This window comes from Uranotaenia lowii, chromosome 2, assembly GCF_029784155.1.
Source record: "Uranotaenia lowii strain MFRU-FL chromosome 2, ASM2978415v1, whole genome shotgun sequence".
Lineage (NCBI taxonomy): Eukaryota > Metazoa > Arthropoda > Insecta > Diptera > Culicidae > Uranotaenia > Uranotaenia lowii.
In genome coordinates, this window is record NC_073692.1 from 336,724,399 (window position 1) to 336,742,468 (window position 18,070).

An 18,070-nucleotide genomic window follows, 5' to 3' on the forward strand; every position below is an offset into this window, starting at 1 on the left:
GAGAAGAGAGAAGAGAGAAGAGAGAAGAGAGAAGAGAGAAGAGAAAACGTTTGTTAAGAAACTCTAAAAACTTCTAGGTTTTTCACACTTTCTTAATGTTCAGTAGATTGTATTTTTGTATTTCTTACAAACAGACATTCTCATGTCTTAAGTTGTTCGATAGTTGAAGAAAAACGACCCGCATGGACATATAACTTCTCTTTTTCAAAGTCGTTCAAGAAAAATCGTTCAAGTTTCTTTTATCCTTGAAAAAATGGTTCCCATTCACCAAACCTTACCTCAACCTCTCAATTATTTTTTGTTTGTTTTTATTTGCTTTGGCTGATGATATTTCAACAGAAGCTCGGCCAGCGATCTTTACACAGCATCCCGACTGACTACGATGACAGCTCAAATTTTTGTACTTTCATCGTTTCGTCATCTTTCCTCATCATACATCTACGTTAGGATTGGATGGGAATGATGTCTCCCTTTTGTTTTTTCGATGACGATGAACACTCTACTCCTGGCAACTTCGGGGACAAAAAATTAACCAAATTTCCAAACAATGACCATGCGGGGTTGTCAAGTGAGTTTCTGGTTTTCCAACATCATCATGAGATGTCACAGAATTTTTTTCACAACTTTTTTGTCATTAATCCGTTATTTTATATTTGTTCATATTAAGTTGATTCTGCTCAATTCGCTTGGCAGTTCAAACTTCAATTTTTTTAAATTGTTTTTATTATTGTGTCGGTTTAATTTTATTGCAACTTAAAATGCTAAATAACCACAACAAAACTTGGCGATGGTGATTGAAGACAACTAAAAAGTAGGTACCTACCAGAGAAGAATCGATTGAGATGACATGTTACTGATGGCTGGGGTCATTCGGAATCCAAGAAAAGAGGAAATAAAATTTCACATTGTCCCAAGATTAAGGTATACTTACACTTTTAGAGGGCCAACAAAAGTCGTTGAAGTTACGTGTATATGGGATTCCCGATTTCTTATGATTTTGCCCGGCCGTGTTTGCTTGATGTGGAGAAAGGTTCCGGCATCGTAACTGTTGATTTATTGGAGGGACTCTCTGGGATACAGTTTTCGGTTTCCGTTTAAGCGTATCGTTCGTTTCTTGGTGCACGTTTGTGTTCGAAAGAAGTAATCAACAAATTGATGTGAACTGATGTTGTCGTTCCTTTTATTTTTACTTTTTACGTTTAACGAGAGTGTAAAATGTTGAGGGTTGTAGATTTTTTTGACTTGATTCACAGTCGTTGGTTTCAGATGAAAGAAAGTTTACAAGTATAACTTAACTAGGCTATGTACGCACTAGCTGTTTTATTTAATATTTTTTATCTATCCCAAATTTTATTTTAAAATCCTGCTTTAAAATTAATAATTTCAGGAGAATATGTTATTTGTAAAACCTTCAAATCTACCTCGTTTCGTGGAACCCAATGTGTCCGCATATAATTCGAACTAATTTGGGTCCTCCCACTTCATGTTAAATCGGGTCGACATATTTTCCGATAGTTGTAAATCTGCTAGATTAATTCCGTGCTAAAGTTTCTCAGGGCACACAGATTAAGGTGTGTACCTTTTTCCCGGAAAGCTGCTCGCAAACATACACCTTTTGCTGTTCCAGCTCCAGGAATAAACCCGGACCCCACCAAATGATGTCTACGACATGAACAAAGTTACATCCTAGAGGACTCATTCTCCAGTGGGGATTAAAAAGTTGAATGCCTGGCGCTTCTTCGTATTCTCCCCTTGCATGGAACGACGACGCTACCGGATGGAAAAGTCAACAGCGTCGAAGCTTATAGCAGCGTGGGTTGCTTTTGGCTTTCCTTGCTCGAATGTATGCTTGAACACCAGTTACTGTTCACTGGACCAAGCGCCGGATTTCTCCCGAAAACCGTCCCCGGGGTCCCTAACCAGGGTGCGTGTCCCTTGGCAGATAGCAGGAAACTCGCTTCGAGGGCATGTTTGTGTAGAACGAGGGGCGGTCCCCAGAATATTGTCCTGGCCAAACACCGCGGGGAGCACGAAATATAAATTTCAATATCGGGTAATCCGGGGAAGAAAGTTTATTTTTCTTCTCGCTGGCGACGGTGAGGCAACTGTGAACCCGGCAGGTTTGGGTTGAAGATTTACGCTTTCGGCATCTTCTGGGACAGACAGACACCGTCCCCATCAAGCTAGAGACCGGCTGAAGTGAGTTGTTGTCTCGCTTTTCTCCTGTTTGACAGACTCTTGAGAGCAGCAGAGAGAAGGAGCGCCGCGAAACAGTTGTCTTTATATGTTGATTTGACCTCCCCGAACTCGAACTCGGCTTCCAGCCGGGACCGAACAGTGTAGGTCGAATTAAAGGTCATCTGTGATAAGTAAAATTTAGAACTGAATCATATAGGTAGGTGCTCGACCTTTAATTGGACCATTAGGGAGAGGTACTACATTTTTTGCTCTGGTTGCTGCTGATTGAGCGATAAACATGCCATTACGTTACATGGATACAGCCCTATAGAAATAGGAAGCATTACAATGTAAAAGTTTTACCAGTCACTTGGTAAATGATAATAAGAGATTGTACGATAATGTATTTTTACATTACAAAGTTAATAAATGCTATTTATTACGAATCGTTATTTCAGTGCTCGCAGAATTGACAGCTGCCTTACTAGCAGCAATCTTAAATAGGAAGAAATAAGGGCATGACGCCATACAGGAGTAGGATGTAAGGACTGTATTCGAAAAATATGCAGCACTTTCATTTGTGAATAACTTTTGAATGGTCGTATGGAAATTGATGTAATTTTCAAAGATAATACCTGGTTACATATGTAATGTTTACATGTGCAAAATTTGGTGACGATCTATGTATGTAGTGGTTTTTGAAATATCATCTGAAGAATAAGGCTGATGTCATGCTGAGGCGACAAGCAGCGCAACACTTAAACGCGACATACCTGCCCTCATTTAATCTCCATGGAAAAAGCGCAGACCTGTCATGCTGAACGCATTGAAAAGCGCGACAAAGCTGACGCCAGGGTGTTTTGAAGCGCGACAAGTAGGAAATCCAATGGGAATATTGTTTTTTCTCGGTTTGAAGTGATTCCGGGTTTTAAGCACAATAGTTTGAAGATCCGTCCGAACTTGTGATAATAAACTAAAAAATATCTTAATCGGCGAGACAATTTTGATGAATTCTTAGTTCCGGCAAAAAAACAAGGAATTTTGTCGGTTCAAATTTCAGCATTCTTGCAATCGGGGTCATGATCTGATGAGTTTTAATGGTTCTCGAAAAAAGGAGACGATTCCAAGCATTATCAGATGTAGAGAAGTGATGATTTGTAGTGAATTTCAAAGCGACAAGGCGCGCCAATATGACATACCAATGCGTTGCATTGCTTTCTTATTGGAACTTAGAACGCAAAGCGATGCTTGTCGCCTCAGCATGACATCAACCTATAGTTTATTTGCCAAAATGTTTGTGCAACATATGCGCTTTCTATATTCCACTCTTTAGACTACCGTTTTTCTACGTTAAGGCTATTTTTGTTGACGTTTTTTTTATTTCATGATGTTTCTTTTCGCTCAAAAGTGGTGGTTTTAACTTTCATGGCTATTTGTATGGGGTGTGAATGCCAGCAGTTATTAAAAGTTGTGGTTGCAAAACAAAAACTCAATATCTTTTGTTTATATTTTCCTTAAAATTGATTTTTGTTCATCACTTGAAAAATAAACTTAATTTTCGGGAAAAAAAACATGCATTTATCAAATGAAAAACCAAAGAAACAAATAAGAAATGATCTCCCAAAACAATTTGTGCTTCGAAAAGAGATACAAAAAACACATTTTCACCGCAACTGAATGTGCTCATCTTGCTTCGTGTGGCCATATGAGAGCCCCGAATCAGCCGACTTTTGAAAATCATACGCGCTCTGTTTGTATGTAAATTTGAAATATTTGGGAAGAAAATGAAAACCCAGTTTTCCATCAATAGCTTAACCGACCGATTTTTTTTTAAATATTGTATTTTTAGAGCTTTTATGACAAACATTCCAACTCAAGACTGCATTTCGATTAGAATCATAATAAAAAAGTTATTAAATTTCAATAGTTCTCTAACATTTTCAAAGGCTGTATGCCCCGCTGTTAAAGCAGCGCACACAGGGGTAAATGCACCTAATAAGCGATCAAAATTGTTGGCCGTCAAACGGTAAACGATGGACATTTGATGTCTTCAGAACATTTTCATATTTTTTGATGATCTATTGAATTTTTTAAAGAAAAAAGTGATTTTTCCACCTGATTTTTTTCTTAAAATAATTACTTTAGAGACTTGATGTCTTCACAAAAGTTGTACATCTCACTATTTTAAGAAATTTTATTGAAGACACCATCAAGATCGCATGAAAATCATAAAAGTTCTGAGCATTTTGAAAATAATACAAGTAATTTCGAATTTTTATTTAATTTTGTTTTTTAGTATACGGTTTACAAACTTGGTATATTTGAGAAGGTTGTTCAAATTTAGAAAACACACAATTTTGTGGAACATGTCAAATACATATTTCAACTGAGAAAAGAGATGTACTACAAAATATCCAAAATAATGCCTTTTTCAGTAAGTTATAACCTTAAGAGTTCGTATAATTTCTTGAGTGGGTTTTGTTGGTCAAGTTATTGGCTTTCTATTGATATATAAATTAAACATTAGCTTTGGAAAGTTTGGAAATTCATGAGCTAATGTTCGTTTTATTCAGCCCAAAATTTATGTTCTTATTGAAACTTTTGAGTTCCGTTAGGGAGCGCAGGAAGGTCCCCTTTATTAAATAGAGTTTTTTAATACTAATTGATTATTCATTTTTATTTTTTTGTACATTAACAGTTTTTCGAATTTTATATTATACAAACTTTTGAAAAAAATATCCTAAAATCATAAAAATTGTAAGTTCGATTTGTGTAAGGAATCCTGCTGAATCTAGTTTATTTGATTATAAACAAATAAAAAGTTTTTGATTTTTTCAACAATCTTATTCTACGCTCAAATCAAATAAGCTAAATCTATCAAGGTCTCAAGATTTGACTGTTCGATAAATAAAGTTTTCAAAAGTAAAAGATTAAATTTTTGTGATTCAAATCAAATCTGATTCTGCAAACTCGATCCAAATTTAAGATTTAAGATTATAAACTGCAATATTTATAATGTTAACTATGAAATTTAAATATGAAATTTTCTGCAAATTTTTTACGGGATGATTGCATGTTTCTTGATCAGCGATTATTTGCATAGAAATCAATTCTATAATTTAAATCCTAGAGATGATTTTTTAAAACAATTTTTTTTTTTAATATATCAGAAACATCTCAAATTCTTCTTCATATTTGTGATTTGAATTCCTCAACGAAATAGTCATATCGATAATATTAACTCATGCGGACAAAATACGAAATATCTCGTTTTATCTCTTGCGCGATTAAGTTACATTCAGAAGCATTACTGAAATGTTTTAAATTCATTCATTAAACTATGTTCTACAAAATTAAACACATTAGTTTCGGCAATTCAGAGAAACTGAATTTGTAAAATTTGATACAGTGGTTTCTGAGATATAGAATGTAGAATATCGGTGTTGTTTGGCTTGAATTTTTGCGCGGTCGTTAATGTGTTAATTTGATTACGAAACTTATTTACGAGCTAAATCTGAATCTGAACTTTGAATATTGATTCGAAACCTTATTTCTCAACCTGAATTCAAAATTTGAATTTTGGATGTTTTCGAATTTCAATACGATTTCTTAAATGTACGAAAAGCGATTTCGAATTTAAGATTCCAGATCAGAATTCAAAATATAATCCGAGAATTGAAATTTGTTTCACAGCCCTCAGTCATGAATCTTTGATGCAATTCTGAATTCATAATTTCAATTATTTATATTTAATCCGACTTGCGAATCTGAATTAAAATATGAATTTCGAAATAGTAATCTTATTATGAGTGTTCAATTCTGAATAGCCATTTTGAAGCTTGGTTATGTTTGAATTCTGCATTAGAATTGAGTTTAAGAACTTCGAATCTGAATATAAAACAAAAACTCGTTACGGTTTGTAATTTTTTTTTTCACATCCAGAAAATTATTATCAAAATACTAAAAATGAATAGGATTTTCGAAAACCATGAATCGAATGCCAACCAAATTTGAACGAAAAATCAGTTTTCCATGTCTAATTTCTTATGATGGTTCTAACCGAAAATCGAGAGCTATGAACTGGTTACATAATCCGAAAAAATGAAACAGAAATACAATTTTGATTTTGGTAATACGGAACCAGAACCTCGGAAATGAGTTTAATCTAGGCTTACCAGATACTTTAAGAAAAAAGCGGGACATTTAAGTAACTTTTTTTTTTAAAAAAAGTTTAATTGTGTTTCCAAACTTATAGGTATACGTATCAGCCAAAGTTATTCGTAGAAAGAACAACAAGGTTTTATTCAACGCGGATTGATTTTGATCAGTTTTTTCTTTGTTCGAGAGAAATATTTCAAGTCCTACATGTCGCAGAATTTCATACCGCGTAAAAATCCTCCTTAACAAATATATTTCAAATTTATTTTTGAAATTTGAATTAAGTCAAAAAAGGGGATGATAAAAGGCAATTTAAATAAGATTCCACCGAAAAATTAAGATCTTTAATCATTCGGAAACAACTTAAGAACGTGGTTGGTTGAACGTGCTCCTAGTTGCTCCAAGAAGGCTTAGCTCATTCAGAATCTTACTGTAACTTCAGAGTTATTCAGTATTGTCTTTTAAAAACTATTTTGAGAAAAAGGAAGTATTTGAAAGGTTTTCTGTGTGGAACCAATGAATTTAAATTGAGGCTTACATTTGATTTTTTCTTGTGTAAGTCAGGTAACTTTGTAAAAGTTTTCCAAGAAGAAAAGCGGGACATTTTGAGGAAAAAGCGGGACGGCGGGACATTCAACAAAAAAGCGAGACATGTCCCGCTGTTGCGGGCCGGATGGCAACCCTAGTTTAATCTCATTTAAAATTTTATATTCAGAAATGAATTTCTATCAACAAGTGAGAAAGTTTTGAAAAGCTGTAGCAGTATTCTGAAACTAGGATTTTTTTTAGAGGTTTTGGTTTTGGAATCAGTTCTGAGTTAAGATTGTTACTCCTGAATTCAAAATTTTGGGTATTGAAAAGAACCTTCAAAACCCCCCTCCCCCCCGTATACCTATTTATACCGCCGAGGCCCAGAGGAATTTCAGAAATTCAATTTTCAGAAAAATAATTAGGCTGGAACAAATATAAATTTCTTCTTTTGTCTCCCCCCCCTTCGAAATTTCCAAAATCCCGAAGGGGGGAATAAATAAAGTTTGAAGTATTTTAAGTGAATTTCAAATAAAAATTCAAATATCCGAAAGATTACAAGACCAAGAACCAAATTTTGGAAGATGGAAGTTTATTCACATTTTGTATGCTTGATTTTATTTAATTTTTTGATTAAAAAAAACTTGATTTGTAGGTTTTATGCAATAATATAGTATGCAATTTGGTTGCATTCAAGCTTTTGTGCAAACTATTCCAATTTATTTGTTTTTCGCATTATTTTTTATGGTCCCCCCCCTCGTGATGTTCCAACTCCGAGTGACAAAAGAAGGATTTAAAATTTGTTCCGGCCTTATCACATTTTTGTCAAGCATTTCATCGCCAATGTAGTTGAATGACTAGAACCGGTATGAAATTGCATTTCTTGTGCATGTAGTTTTATTGTCTTTATCTTACGTTATCGTACTAAAAATCCAGTGCAAAGCCGAATCTAGGTGCTACAATATTCTCAGAAAATGCTGATTGATAAAATGTTCGAAAACCAGATACCTTTGAATGGTCATCAAAAATTCTGTATTTCGTGTTTTACAAACCTAAAGATGCCAAAATGTCACAAATAATGTCAACTTTCCAATTCACTTTTCAAATATTTTCTATTGTGACTGGAACAGCATCGGCGGTTGATTCATTTAAAAGTAGGGTTTTTACACCACTTTTTAACTTTTCTGTGGCCATGATCTTAAGAAACCAAAAAAAAAATCCATATTTGCAACGCTTAGCTCCTTTCTAACCTGAGCTTTCTCAGTGAATTTTTTTGAGCATTTTTCCCCAAGCATGTTTAAAAAAATCTTCGGCTTTGAATAACTTTAAAGTAAATAATTTTGGCTGGGTATTGTCTGAGAATTATATTTTTTTTTTTTTTGAGAATTATATTTGAGTCACGTTACTTTGCAAAACTGTAGATTTTGCAAAGATCAGTTGAGAAACAAAAGAGTCTAAACGGAAAAAGTGTTAGGATCCATTTGACCCTCGGCGGTATAAATAGGAATATATACAAAGTATCGGTATGCTTACTTAAAAAATTATACATTTCAAAATGATTTTTTAATTTTTTTTTAAACGAACACACACATATAGGAACTCAGTGAAACTTCATGTTTCTTAGAAGAGATCTAAATTCTACTGAAGACTAAGCGTACATCATTCAAGGATATAATGGCTAGCATTTTACCAATGCTAACACCACCAACCCACAGAAAGAATACTATGTTTGCCGTGACCAAGACTTGATCTCATAACCACTGGCTTAGAAGACTTGAACGCCATCCTCTAGGCCACGGTCGGCGGCATTATATGCCCTTTGGTGATGTTAGTTCATATTTCATATTCATGAAATGGCGAATGGTAGATATGAGACTTTTGGTTGCTTGGGAAGTTAGGTTTGTGGTTTGTTCACAAGAAATGTACTGGAAGAACCAAGAAATATTTATCATCTAAAATTATACTATTTTGAAACTTCCAGTACATCTCTGGTAATTTTAGATGACATTTTTTGTTTCCCCACACAAATTTCCATACAAAATTATAACTCTTTGCGCTAATGCAGGACTGAATGAATCGCTTCCAAAATTTTTATGGCTTTTTTTTGGCAGTAACAACAAGCAAAAAAGTAAGGGAGGTGTAAACACCGAAATATCTATTTGGCCTTATTGGCCAAAACTTACTAAACAGGTTGAACCGGAATATTAAAAATTCACATTGCGTTGATTGAGGAAGATCGAGGAAATTGAGAACAGTTTCTACCTCGGATCTACATATCTTCAAGCTCTACAGGGTGGCCCTGTTAAAGTAATACGCATTGTTTCTAGTGTAAAATTCAAACCAGTTTTTATTTCTCTTAGCAATCGATTTCAATATCATCTATAAGTAGTAAAATTACACACTGAGTACTGGTGGTATATCACGAAAATATGTTACATAAACACGTTCATTTTGCTTGTTTGGACGAAACGATTAGTGACCTGCGTGCGTCTTCAGCAGAAACAAGATGTACATATAAGCCGTTATCAAACACCAAGGTGAAAATTTTGAACTCAAGTACTTGGTTAGTAATTTTACTACCTCTAGATGCATTTAAATCGGTTCTGAAGAGAAATAAAATGAGTTTTATGACATAAACAAAGTATATCACTTTCATTTAATTCCTGTAAAAATTATCATAAATATCATAAATATTATAGTATCATAAATTTTCAGCTGAAGAGCATTGCGTGTTCTGAGCAATCTTTTAATGTCTCATCCTACAAAAGTATAAAGTGTTTGGTTATCTAGGTTATATACTCGAATGAGCTTTTTTCTTTGATAATCTTAATATAACATTTAGTAAGTACCTACTGATGTTTATCACAGATACTTTAACGTCATGTTCAATTCTCGTCCTCCAGATAAAGTAAAGTCGGAAGTTGGAAAGCCACCAGGCACCGGTTTGCTTTTCTCTTGATCACACTGCCTGCCGTCCGGGAGATGTCGCTCATTACGTCCACATTAAGTTTGACCGACAATTATAGGAGAAGTTGGATTAGATTACGTATCTTGCCATCAAGACCGGGCGCCAAGCGGGAGATTGCCGGTACGCTAGGCGTTTCGATGTTTCTGTACTTCTCGGATAACCCTCCGGTTGGGGTGAGTCGAGAGTGGTTCAATCTTAGCGAGATCAAAAGCAGTATCTGCACCAAAATTGGAGGAAGGGCCTCTGCTTCGATGGACAAGGATAGATGATTGTACCACACCAAATGGATCGATGGATCCGGAATAGATGGATGGAAAGCAATTACGTAAATTGAATGCTAACCCGAGCGGCGGCGATTCCCAATGCCCCCAAACGGTGCTGGTGGAGGAGATATGGAAAAGTTTTGTCGTTGACGACTGCTGACTGGGTGGGAAAACTTTGGGGAATAGAAGCTCGATGAAATCATAATCACCGTGAAATGTGACAGTTTCGTGCTCGGTTAATGATTTGCCATTTATGGATGTTTCGAGGCTAGAACACGCGGGGTACGGAAATATATCTGAAAAGTTGTGGCACGAAGGAGATATTTTGTGTACCTGAGAAATTTGTTTCTATTTTTGTTTCAACCGAACAGAATTGCCGGAATAGTTCATTTGATTAACATCTAAGATTGTGAGCGTATTCTTATTTCTGTTTCCCAAAGTCAGGCTTCAATGAATTTATTTTTGATATTTGGTACAGAAAGTTATCGCAATACCTTACCCCAACAGAACATGAAAGATTTTAGTATAAATGCCCCATTTTATAGACCAAATTGTTATGGTTTATATCATAAATAAAGCATATCAATCAATCTAATACCTTATTTCTTATAGTTACGGTTACCATTGTTTAGCGATTACACAAAAACGTTTAGAATGTCTTGTTATACTTCTTGCCTAAGAAGCTCTCACCACCTCATTGCATAGGAAGTCAGAGTAGCGTTCTAATTTTGAGGGTCCCGCTAATTCTCAACCATCAGGCACAACTTAACACGTTCACACAATTTTCCCCTGGCAAAGAACACTTGTCTCCAAAATGAGTTCTTAGCACACTTGAAAACAATGGATTCTACAACTAGTTCATCATCGCCCGTATACGGTAGCGTTCCCGCGCCGACCTCTTCCTAGTTAAAGGGGTAATCCCTTGGGGTCTGCCTTCTCACGACTTGAATGAAACCGTATGCCGACTTTATAATGTCACAGGTGAGCTCTTGAGAAAGCATCGCGCTTTGCTTCCTGAGCCACTAGTAGCCTGGTACCTGCATCCTCATGGAGTCGAAAATCCGAAGCAGAAACAAAGTTCACTCAACCTCCCGGTGGATGGTCGGTCGTTGACGACGACGACGACGACGACGTGTGTGCTATGTGCTATTCATGATTATGTTTCCTAATTCAATGCTTTTCCGCAGCACTCTCGCGCGAAAGACACAGCAGCATCAGAATGGGACTATTTTCATTAAATGCCTCCACATCACATTCGTGTTCCCCAACGTTAGTGGAAGGTGGAAGCGTTCTACCGGAATTACTGAGAAGTAGTTTGATCCCTGAATGCCGGTTGGACTGAACCTGACGCTAGAGAGAAGAACGTCATGAAAGAGAAAAAAAGTCTGCTTCTGTTGAGGGGCAGATATGAATCGCAAGATTGTCGCGTTGTTGGAGTGTGCAGTAGCTTCTTCTGTCCTGGGACCACTACTGGGACCATCGTTATTGGTACAAAAGTTTCGGAGGAGTGTGCTGCGCTGCATTAATGCAATAGTACCCAGCTGTCAGAGGCGAGTAAGAAATCCAGAACCAACTTGGGTTAAATCAACATTTAGCGGAGATAGTGGGACGGGGTGTCCCGCAAAAAAAAGTGATTATTATGTTTAAAAGGTAGATCAAAACGTTTGAAAGTGCATTTTAAATTTTTTTTGTCGAAAGCTCAAAATTTGTCACTGTAGATGCATAATGAGACCCCCCCCCCTCTGGGGCAGTATAGTCACCATTAATCGGGGCACGATAAGTATTTTCTGCCGTAGAATCTAGCAGCGAATTCAACTCGATAAAGTCAACTCAATTAGAAGAATCGAACTCGAGTGATCTGGGATGCTTCATACATTACCACTAGGCCAAATCGTCAGATGAAATAAATTAAGTTGTAGCTATTTAAATGAGTTGTCTTCATCGAGTTGAAATCGCTGCTAGGTTCTACGGCAGTATATGCTCATTGTGCCCCGATCAATGGTGGTCTGCTTGCCTGAAGTCAACAAGTTAAAGTAAAAATGCATTCCCAGCAAACATTTTTGTTGGTATATTTCTCAACAACTTTGTTATACCTACGTTTCATATACAGATGATGAATGATCGTATAAAACACGAAAAAACAGCATTAACCTACCAAAGTGGAGGCAATATACATACATAGAAAGAATGCAAGAGAGTACAAGTTTTTTTCTCTCAGCGCATGCGAAGCGTTGCCAGCGACAATATTTGCTGCTTCTGTCATTGGGCAATTCTTGCAAATACACCATCTGATTTTTATCAATCTGGTTGCACTGCTGGTCGCAGAGAGAACATCAAAACTGTTCTCTCACTTGACCCACGCGGGAGAAAAAAGGAACGAAATCGTCTTCAAAATCTGCAAACATGGCGGACTTCTTATCATGTAAACGATTTAAACCATTTAATCCGAGTTCGAGTAACGATTTTTACGACCTTTTACTTGCGTTAGTTGGTATGACGATTCGCAGTAACGTTTTTAATGACTGGATTTATCATTTTTAATGCGATTTCATGTTTGCCGGGTTTTTAAATTGATTATAGTGAAAAACAAAAACTTCAAGGACGGTGAAATTTGAGGAATTAGACTAGGGTTGCCAACCGTCTTGGACATGTTCCGCTTTTTGTGAAGTATCACACCGTTCCGCTTTATTTTCACAAAATGTTCCGTTTTTTTTCTTTTCTATGAGACGAATACGAAGTTTCGCTGACTTTGACTGAAAAAAAAAAACGAAAAAGAGCATCAATTCAATTCATTTGTTTAACATATATAATCGCTCAAATATTTTTTAAATTAGCTGCGATTTTAGCGACTTTGGATTGAAAAAGATATTCCTTAAGTAGTCTTCAGATGATTATGGCTCCTAATTTTGGGCCGGAACCTTAGCCGAATGCATTGAATTTGTACAACGAATTTGAGATTTTCTCAAATTCAAGCTTTAGAAAAGAGTAAGATATTGAATTAAGCTATTGAACGAAAAAAGCTACCAAAAGGATCATATAATTTAGAAAAACACCGTAAATACGTTTTAACGTTCTTTTTTTTTAATGATCCCGCGCCGATCCTCCGGTGCATAGGGCCGTGGTAAAAGACCTCCACTGTTGACGATCCGGAGCCAGCGTCTTCACCTGGTCCCAGTCAAGATTCTCGTTGACAGTTCCGATTTCAGCGGCTAGGCTTCGCCGCCACGAATTTCTGGGTCTGCCTCTTCTTCGATGACCTTCTGGATTCCAATCTAGCGCCTCTCTGCAAATCTCGTTTTCATCTTTTCGCAGCGTGTGCCCAATCCATCTCCACTTACGTTCCTGAATCTCGATTTAACGTTCTAGAATGTTGATAAAATATAATAAGAACAACAAAAAAATTAAAAGAAATTATAAAGTATTCAGAAATGACAAAAAACATAAAAATTTCAAAAAACTCTAAAACAAATACAAACAAAAGAATAGAAGTGACGAAAAAAATCTAAAAAAAGATGCAAAATGACAAAAATAAAAAATATGATGAAAATAACAAACATCCTAAATCTAAGCATGATAAAAAATATCAACAAATGACTAAAAATTATCAAACAATGATGAAAAATTAAGTTAAACATAATAACAATTGTTTATTCTTATTAATAGATAAGAAAAACGTTAATGAAAATCTCCGTTCGATTTTGGCAACACAAAATTCTAGAGCGTGTAGCCAAAAACGAAAAGAGTCTGTTTTAATGTATATGTAAAAAAAAAGTCATTTTTGATAACGCGTTTATCTTTTTTGTTGAATTAAATAGGGTTATATTATAATATTTTTAATGTTGTTAAATTTTGTGAAATGCTGTCTATCTGAGCAAATGAAATTTCCTATGGTTTCTCTGCTTTCGTAACAAGAATTTTTCGTTGGACCTATTGCATCGTCACATTAAAGAAATTTCTTAATCTAAATAGATCTTCAAATAGTCTTAGAACAGCCAATGAACAAGACTAACACGTTTTACTAATATTTATTTCATAAAAAAAAGTATTTTTTGTTTTTTATGTATTTTCATAAGCTTAATAACAGAACATTCAATTCACAAAAGTACAAAAGTAAAAATTCGCACAAGAAAGCTTGCTAAAGTCGTCGTTTAGATGGGAAAAGGAAGTCAAGTCAAGTCTATTGCTGCTGTTGTTTGCTGATGGTTGTCGTCGGAACGTCGATTTTTTTTAAATTTTGTGAATGCACTCGTTCTCTCCTCTCTGAGTTTAATCCATAGTCCGTTGTAGGCATTGGAAACTTCAATCATGGCATCAATCTGGAGCTACTCAAATTAGCTAGGGTAAATGAGCCCAATTTCGCTATATTTTGTCAGAGGTTTTTATATTTGATATTATTGCGCCGAATCTTTAATACTTAGATATACAATTTTTTGGTGAATAAATTCCAATTTTTTTTCTGAACTCTGTTTTGGTTTGAAATAATCATTTCAAGCCTTAATTTACGAAAAATATCATGTTTTATAAAGTGTGTCGAAGTTCCTAATATGGCACTAATTGTTCCTAATGTTAACATATGAGGAAAAATGTATCCGCATACCCAAATATTACACTTTTTGTTCCTGATTTTGCATATGGGTCTGTTTTTTAATACTTTAAAAAGAAAAATCTTAAAACTCACCTTTTTATAAATATAACAACGTTTTTGGAATATGAATAGGGAAAAAAGAACTATTTAAATCCTACACAAAATAGTGAATATTAAGCTCATTTAATTTCAAACTTTACCTTTTCCAATGGATACATTTATTATATTGCAAAAAGCAGAAAATTCATTGTCATGGATACAAATAAGTTCAGTTAAACAGAGCATCATGCAACAGCATTGTTAGATGCAACATTTGGGTACCACAACACTCATTTAACTTTTATTTTAATATAATTGATTAAAATTATCATTTAATGATAAAATAACGATGATGCCATAGTTTCTCAAATCGTGAGAGAGTTTTATGATTTTTTTGAATCTCATAGAAAATTCGAAACATCGAAATTTTTACATTTTTTATGCCGTAAAAAACTTTACACAATGGGACGGATTGACTTAGTGATATAACCTACAAACTTTATATGGAACTTATTATCCTACATCCACACTGTTGGTGTCTGAATATTTTTCGAACAATCATTTAATTTTTTAAAATAAATATTTTTAAAATTCCGTTACCAGTCTGGGCTAAAATGCATCGACATGCAAATCAATGGTTCACAGTTTAAATCTTGTTTCCATAAGCTATAATATGATGTAAAACTTTTGTAGAATTATTTATCCCAGCATCAGCACCCTTCTGCTTTCTTTTAAAAGAAAAAATATAAACTTTAATTCTAACAAAATCCTAAATAACTGCAGATCGTGCTTTATGCGTGACGACATCACAAACATGTCAAAAACTTTTCAAAATTTTTTGTTTGATTTTTCATTAAGAACAAAGGTTTTTGCAACTTAGATACCCCTTTTTCTTAGTAGGGTGAAAATCGTATGTTATGTAAATTTAAAAATAACTGGTGAAACCAATTATTTTTCTGACTACGTTAATTTGATGTCCCATTAACCTTAAAACTTTTGATGTACAAACGGTAGGATTATCGGTGGACATTAGAGTTTAAGAAGCAATTGAAGTTGAAAAGTGTTGCATGATGCCTCAAAAGACGGTATACAACGTATTTCATTGAGATTTTTTTTAAATTTTTCCTTTCGATTCTGTTCTCGTTAAGAAGCTCTCTGTAACTTGATGGTTTCCTTCTCTGTCGCGAAAGGTGCGTTCTTTACAACCTGGCGAAAATATTTTTTCAACATTTTAAGCTTTGAGATATACTTAAGTAAAAAAAAATCATGTTTTATTAGCTCAAAACAGTTTATTTCAACAGATCGTTGAAAATTATGTTAAAACACAATTCTTTCAATAAAATTTATTTCAAATACATTCTATGACTTTGATATAGTTTGGAAAACTTTGACTATGTCCATAATTAGGAACACATTGAAAATAGTGTTCCTAATTGTGGACATATGCTTTTTTTAGTTTTTACACGAACAAAACATCGCTCTAACATACTTATTACTTAAATCATGATAAAAAACAATCCGACAAAAAATTTCAAAAAAATCGGTTGACAAATTCAGCTTTAATCTTCTATTTCTTTACAGGTGTTTTTTAAGAAATTTGCTAACAATTCCATTCAATTTGGAAACAATCCGGATTTTACGAAAAATCTTGTGAATTAGAAAGCTAATTTGTTTGTAAAATGAAAGTTCACATGATCCTTTACATTATCATTTTTTTGATAATTGTGATAAGTGAAAAATAACGCCAAAAACAGGCAAAATCGAACAGTATGTTAACATTAGGTACACATGCCACATTAGGAACACTTACCCTACTTGCTCAACCTGAAAATTATTCATGTGGCTAGTATCCAATTTTTGTATCAAAAGATACGCAAAAACAGTTTTATAAACTTGAAAAAAAATTCCGATTTCTATTAGGATATATGGACAGTTCTAGAATATCGCCAGATTCGCCCTGTAAAAAAGCGATACACAGATGTTCGAATTTTGATTTTTTTTGTGGGTGTTCAGGGGTGCCAAATGCATTGATATTTGGAAAATGATTATATTTTTTTAATTGCATTGAGAAACCTTTTCATGAGTACTGAGAATTTGCAACTTTCTGGTAGATTACTATTCGATTGACTATTCAATGATTGACTTAATTTAAAACAGATTAATTTCATAACTTCTAAGCGCCTCTACAGCGAAACTAGATGTGATAGACAAAATCTGACAAATGATTCGAGTTCAGGAAGACAGAATCTTCCAAACCAGTTAAAAAAAAGTGCCAAAGGATTCTGTCTGCCTTTGTAGTTGATCGCTATATCGTAGATAGAAGATTCGAATCCAAAAAAGTGTAAAGTTATTGAGATCAAGATTGGGGTAATTATTGACGAGCAAGCATTGAATTTCTACTGGGTTATGAACGAACCTGTGCAAAGTTCTGCTTTCTAAAACATTAATTTTTTCCATAAAACCAAAAAAAAAAATCAGGAAAAATCAGGATAATTTTCAAAAACCAGACAAATCCTGAAAAATCAGGAACATTGGCATCTCCGCTTGTGGCTGTTCCTCCCCAGAATTTGAGTTTTCGTAAAACCGAACGTGAGATCAGCTTCGTCTTCCAGTGCACAGTGGGACTTTATCGTGACAAAATTAATTTCGAACACTTTGTAAGAGACAAAAAGTGTCTTTAGCGAAAATGCTCATCAAACCATGCGCTTTAATAATCTTGAATAAAATATTAGAGCGTGTCATATTTGCATGATTTACACATAAAAACTTTTTTCAGTGGACAGATAGAGCCAAATTGTCTTCTACAGAGTTGTAGCCAACAGTTTTTGATGCAACATTGCCGAAAACAGCACATACATATGACGATTCGTAAGCTAGATATGATTTTTTTTTTTGAAGTTGGAATGTTAGGGTGTGTCGTAAATAACTGAATTTTGACTGTAACTTTTGTGAATGAATCCATACAAGAAATATGTTTTTTAAGCATTTGTATGAAATGAATATTCGCAAATTTTTCTCTCGGAGTGCAGACTTGTATCTGGAGACGTCCGTTAATTATAAGGGATTTATTAACAGAAACTTGTACTTTTTGAACTGTCATATCTCGGATTGGTGCGAACCAAAAAAAAAATTATGACAGCAAATATCAAATATTTGATTGTGAAATTCTAAGAGATAGGTTATTTTTTGAACTCGTGAAAAAAAATTCCAAAGTTTGTTAACTTTTAAAACAAATTCACAGATTTATAGACTCTTTGTAAGGGAACATCACCATTTCTCGACAAAAAGTCGAATTTTCATCGTTTTGTTATTGACTGAGTCCATTGCGATAAGCGGTTTAGTACATTTAGT

At 34.6% G+C, this 18,070-nt stretch overlaps 2 protein-coding genes across 3 annotated transcripts in view; one reads left to right on the forward strand and one right to left on the reverse strand.

The window, feature by feature from the left end:
- The window catches only part of LOC129743006 (ATP synthase subunit a-like), a 15,446-nt gene extending 13,747 nt beyond the window's left edge, over positions 1–1,699 (reverse strand). The window contains exon 1 of the mRNA XM_055734950.1: positions 1,580–1,699. Coding sequence (XP_055590925.1) covers positions 1,580–1,699 — 120 coding nt within the window. The remainder of the gene's footprint in view (positions 1–1,579) is intronic.
- The window catches only part of LOC129744360 (uncharacterized), a 386,715-nt gene that overhangs the window by 151,494 nt on the left and 217,151 nt on the right, over positions 1–18,070 (forward strand). The gene's annotated exons all lie outside the window — the stretch shown is intronic.